Genomic DNA, 5446 nt, shown 5'->3' with positions numbered 1-5446 from the left:
CCCGAGCTGACAAGTCTGTAAAAGATCACTGCAATAAAAAAATCTGTCGTTCTGTCCCTGAACAAGGCAGTTAACCCACTGTTCCTAGGCCGTCATTGAAAATATGAATTTGTTCTTAACTGACTTGCCTAGTTAATTAAAGGAAAAATAACATGCCATTGTCACTTATAAAATACACTTAGTTCACCACTAGAGGGATTCCTTCGGTCACACCCTAGACTGGAGGTAAATGAATAATGGTAATTATGCCAGTCTGCACTACTCTTCTTGCTCCTCTTTCTAACCAAAGATGCTGAGGACTTTTATAAAACAAACTCCATTCATCAATATTAAAGTTAGTGTAGTCCACGGTCAAACAATGCTATGAATTCCTGGATCAAAACATGTAGGTAAACAGAAAACACAAACAGCCTTCTGACAAATATGGCTTTTTGGTAATATTTTATTTATTGTCCAGAGAATAAAAACTGAAATATTGAATCCTAATAGGTCTATACTGTGCCCTTTAAAAAGGACAGCTTGGTTTAACATACCTATAAAACAGGGAAAGCAATGTTATGTGCCAGGGTAAGCCACTAAGCAGTATAGGCATTGTTTGTGAACAAATGTCTCCCAAAATGATCAACATTTAGTTCCAAATTCCACATGAATTCTACAGTGTTTGCATTTTTAATGATACAATACTTTGTCCACTCAATCAGAAAAAAACATTTCTCAAATTATCCCTTACATTTAAACACATTATAGTAACTTTGGTCAGCAAACTATAGACAACCCATTGGAGCAATACTTGGTCATAATTCTGAGCAAACCCCCTTAGATGGAAATTGTTAGTCTATTTTACAAGCCTCAAAATAGGATTGTTTGAATGATATACCTTTTCCAAACTCATCATCTGTGAGCACGTTTCCTATTTTCAGCCCTTGGGCTGAAGCACAAAGCATTGGTAATCAACAAATAGGTTATCATAGAAAGCTTTAAAAATCCAATTAAGTGCAAAGAGTCAAATTCAATATTGCAAATGTGCAGCAGTAAGTCAGGCAAATACAGCAGAATTTCAGCATGAGCCATTAGCCCATATCTTCCTGCTTGCCATTCCATCAGTGGCTTCTGTTGAGTCGAATGGCAGCATTAGAGCTTCTAAGACTTAAGTGTGAGGAGAGGTTACTGCATACACCACCACATCACTGCCAATGAGGCAAGAAGGCCCAGCAAGGGCTTGCCAGTGCCAATGGATGTGGCTCCGTTGCATAGGTCCCTGGTGCAACAATCGAAGGTGAACTTTGGTACAGATGGGAACATCTGAGCCAATCGATTAAAGTCGCAGTCAGAGTACTTGATGCACTGCCGAGTCGTCTGTCCCCCTGTGCCAAATAACATACGAGTTACAGGGTAATGCAGAGAAATGGGAGGATTTTCATAATTTGATTCAGATTACACATTTTACGGCACCTGTCTCAGTCAGCTTCAGGCAGGCATCATCATTACTGCAGTCCTGTGTATTTGTGCAGCTCCCTGTGTAATCATTGCATTTGAAACAGCGGATGGCAGAACCTGAGAAAACAAGGTGAGACACTTAGCCCTTCACATGACTCAAGTCATTCTACTTCCCTTTTGATTAGCTACTGTGATTTGGTTAAATGTGAAATGCTCCATCCTTGATTGCGATACAGTTTCGGAAAACTTGAACTCAACTTGAATATCATCCAAAAATAACTTCATACACTTACTGCTTTACCACAAATGTCCACTTATGTTTTGGAAGCTTTTGTTTCCTCCTGAGTTTGCATTGCACTTCCTGAGCTAAACACTTCTGAGGGAATATGTTAAAACGGCGCACAGTAAATGCATCTTTTGTCAAATAATTTTTGGGTGCTATGAACGTAGAGTGAGGTTTCCAAAACCGTATTATATGCAGTGATTATTAACAGTTAGACAGAGCATTGTAAATGTGAACCCTATGGCTATAGGACCTTCAATTCTCGAGAGCTAGACCAGACTCAACAGTATCAAAGAACCAACTTAAATGGCAGAAAAATTATTACTTACCCAATCCAAATATTGCAAAGCAGAACACTAAGCACATCCCAGGATAATTAGTCATGATATTGATTTCTGCTGTCACGTCTGGATAAAAAAAAAAAAAGACAATCATTTAAAGCTATAATCTTTAGTTGCTAAATCCATTTTTGGACTTGTAAATTAATGATATATACCCATTAATTTTTGAAGAATAACTTAAATGCCTCATAAGCTTATTTCAAATGTTGTATCCCATCAAAGCCCAAAATGTAAACTTGTTTTAATCTAATGTATAGCCTCAAAACATGGTTAAAACTATCATTTTGATAGCAGTTTATGAATTAGTTACATTTCTCCAGGCCCATCCCTCAGCGTTTTACCAAAACAGGGACATGGTGACTTTGTTTCAATTAAGGACTGGCTTTAACTAGTGATGGGGGTAAAAACCTATACAGTTACATATCGGGATATTCAGATCGTCTGAATGTGCCAGAGCGCAGAATAACTGATGAATTTACAAATGCTCAACAACCGTTGAATATGACCAGTGTCGGTAAACGTCGGCAAAAATAAGCGTCATTAAATTGTTGCCGGCAGTAAAGTTGCAGTCACCAACGCTCTCGATAACATGAAAACAGCCTAACCACCTCTGCAAGGGCGAGTAAAATGGTCATAGTGAGGTGTTCTCTCATTTGTGTCTGGAAGTAGCTAGCCAACGTTAGCCAATTAGCTCGGGTGCTTGACTGCCGTTGTGAGGTCAGAACGGTCGTAGAACCCTACTCCTCGGCCAGAGCGTCCAGTGTGCGTTCTGAGCGCTCCTAGGGCGAAACTCTAAATCGACGAATGGACAATGTGACAACGCTCTGAATTTACGAACGCCCAGCTCTGGCACTTCAGATTGAATTTACGAACACACCCAAGCGTGAGAGCACTTGCAAGTCACATGACTAGGTCAATTCCAATGACACACTTTCCAGATTACGTCCAAACGCATTCCCTAATGAAAGACATGACACATTTTTAACAATGGTTTTTTTTCCCTGATAAAAATGAGTTCATTGCATCCGCCGTGGAGCCCAGTTTCATAATATTACCATATGTCCAAGCTACTTGCCATAGTTTTGAAATAATCACGGAAAAAAAACATACCTTATTTTAAGGCCTTTTTCACGCTGCCATCTCGTATTAGTTCTATTGAACACCGTGGCCCACGTTGTTTGTAGTTAAAATGTAAAACAAATTATTTATGTAACTCAGATCATCCGATTGTTTCATATAGGGAAATCTACGTCTGTCTTTTTTTAAATTTGACATTTTAATCATGAGAATCTCCTCTAATTAAGGCTGGGCAGTGTATTCCGCTGTCAAACGCTAGACCAGGAATAGTCAGAAGTCGCCATTTGTTAACTACTTACCGTTATGCAGACATAAGCACACTTGGCACCATTGAGGTGCGGATGTTTACTTTCTACACAAGTTTGGTATTGTTTAGTTTCGTCCTAAGAACAGATTGTAGTGGTAAAATAAAAAGGGATACATGTTTTGGTGCCATTTAGGTGAAATGAAATTCTAAGTATCACTCCAGTCAAAACAGGCTCTGCGAACGTTCCATTCGTTTGCTATGGGCTCGCACTAGTGTTCCACCTTAGCCAACGTTATTTTGCCATTTTTCAGCTTTCTCCCTCCATATGCATATGCCATGGCTTTGGTTTACAGTAACCTGACCAAGACAGTAGCTAGTGATGGCCCAGACTTGATCAACTGGCAGGACTAAGGTTACGTTAGCTACAGTAGCTAAAGCTATGCTAGATAGCCAACCACACCACATTAACTGAAATAGTTACGTTAGTTCATACATTTAACATTTTTAACGAAATAGGTCTTTACTTACCCTGCTTGCTCGAACAACGAAAGCAAAATGGCAAACAAGTGCTTCAGGACTCGAAATATCAACCATGGCCCCTCCCCTTCAGAGCGTGGTTTGGTGGTGACACCAACCTATTAGTACATTCAGTATTATAAGGTGTGATGTTATTATTATTCAGGGTACAACAATTTACATTTCATAATATTGTATGACGAAGCATTAGTAATTTTAATGACTGATTAATTCCCGATACAGCCTGGTTCGAATCCAGGCTATATCACAACTGGCCGTGATTAGGAGTCCCATAATGCGGCGCACAATTGGCCCAGCGTCTTCCGGGTTTGGCTGGTGTAGGTCATCATTGTAAATAAGAATATGTTCTTAACGAACTTGCTAGTTAAATAAAGGTTCGATTAAAAAAAATACAAATAATAATAATTAATTGACACATGACATACCAAGTTGGAGGTTGAAGTGCATTTCAAAATGGCCAACTATTTGAACCTATACTCTTATCTTCAGGTAGACTGATTGCCCCACAACTGCCTACACCGGTTTGTCTCAGAAAATGAATGTCAGGGACAAATTTAACAGCTGGGTTTTACAATGCATCCTTGGAATGGGCTATATTCATTGACATTGAGAACTGTAATACAGTTTTCATAGACTGAATGCTAGTCATAAGAAAGACCAACTTACTGCACTCTACTTTAATTAGTTATCATGACATGAATGGGTGAAATGAGACTATTGGTTTACACCAGTAGGCCAACAACTCAACAACTGAACAAAGGAACATTGGTCAGGCTACAACAGAGGCCACTTGAGGAATATCTGGCAACATCAAGACAAATTCCAAAACAAACAATAGACAATTGTGAGCTCGTCTCAGTATGCCATTTGTGTGTGATCAGCATTGTTTTAATCAAACAATTTGATTAATTTCTTTGTCAATTGTGCTTTTAACCTGACAATCTCTGCAGAAGTGAAAGTTGAACTAAGATCGGCCTATTAATTAACATTTTGTACAATGTTCTTCAATAGGCATCTTGGTTTTCAACGTTGACTTCTAGAGATTGTGTAATGTACTATGCACACTTTCTCTTTCAAAAATAGTCTTTAAAACATTGATCGCATCCAATTTCTAACTGATCTTTTTATTCTTATGAATCTATTTCTCAGTTACCGCAGGTAATTGAACTTAAAAAATAAATGATATCAATGAAATAAATCCATCACAACAATTCATGAACAAAAAAATCAATGTGCTTACAAATTCAGCATTTAGTGTTTATTTACCCCAAACATAGAAAAACAAAAACACAGATGAAGTAAAAAAAACTGTTATACTGAACAAATACCTACATGCAAATCAAATGAGGTTTGAAATTATAATAGAAAACAGCCAGACATTATTGCAGTTTAGTTTAGTACAAGATTAAAACAATCAGTTATTACCCACAAAATGTCTTGCCATTCATAGGCAAGAAGAACAGAAAGCAAACGCCTTCATTCCATATTTAGAGAAAATTATTTTAAAATCATACATAACAGCAC

At 38.0% G+C, this 5446-nt stretch overlaps 1 protein-coding gene across 1 annotated transcript; it reads right to left on the bottom strand.

Moving 5' to 3' along the window:
• Positions 1 to 424: 424 nt before the first annotated feature.
• Positions 425 to 3999, bottom strand: LOC115202887 (CD59 glycoprotein). Its single transcript, XM_029767044.1, has 4 exons — positions 3914 to 3999; positions 2050 to 2127; positions 1453 to 1554; positions 425 to 1364 (listed from the first exon to the last, which is right to left on the bottom strand). The coding sequence occupies exons 2-4, from the start codon at positions 2102 to 2104 to the stop codon at positions 1165 to 1167; spliced, it is 357 nt and encodes a 118-aa protein (XP_029622904.1). The 5' UTR covers positions 2105 to 2127; positions 3914 to 3999; the 3' UTR covers positions 425 to 1164.
• Positions 4000 to 5446: the final 1447 nt, after the last annotated feature.

This window comes from Salmo trutta, chromosome 12, assembly GCF_901001165.1.
Source record: "Salmo trutta chromosome 12, fSalTru1.1, whole genome shotgun sequence".
Taxonomy (NCBI): Eukaryota; Metazoa; Chordata; class Actinopteri; order Salmoniformes; family Salmonidae; genus Salmo; species Salmo trutta.
This window is presented reverse-complemented; position numbering and strand designations above follow the sequence as displayed.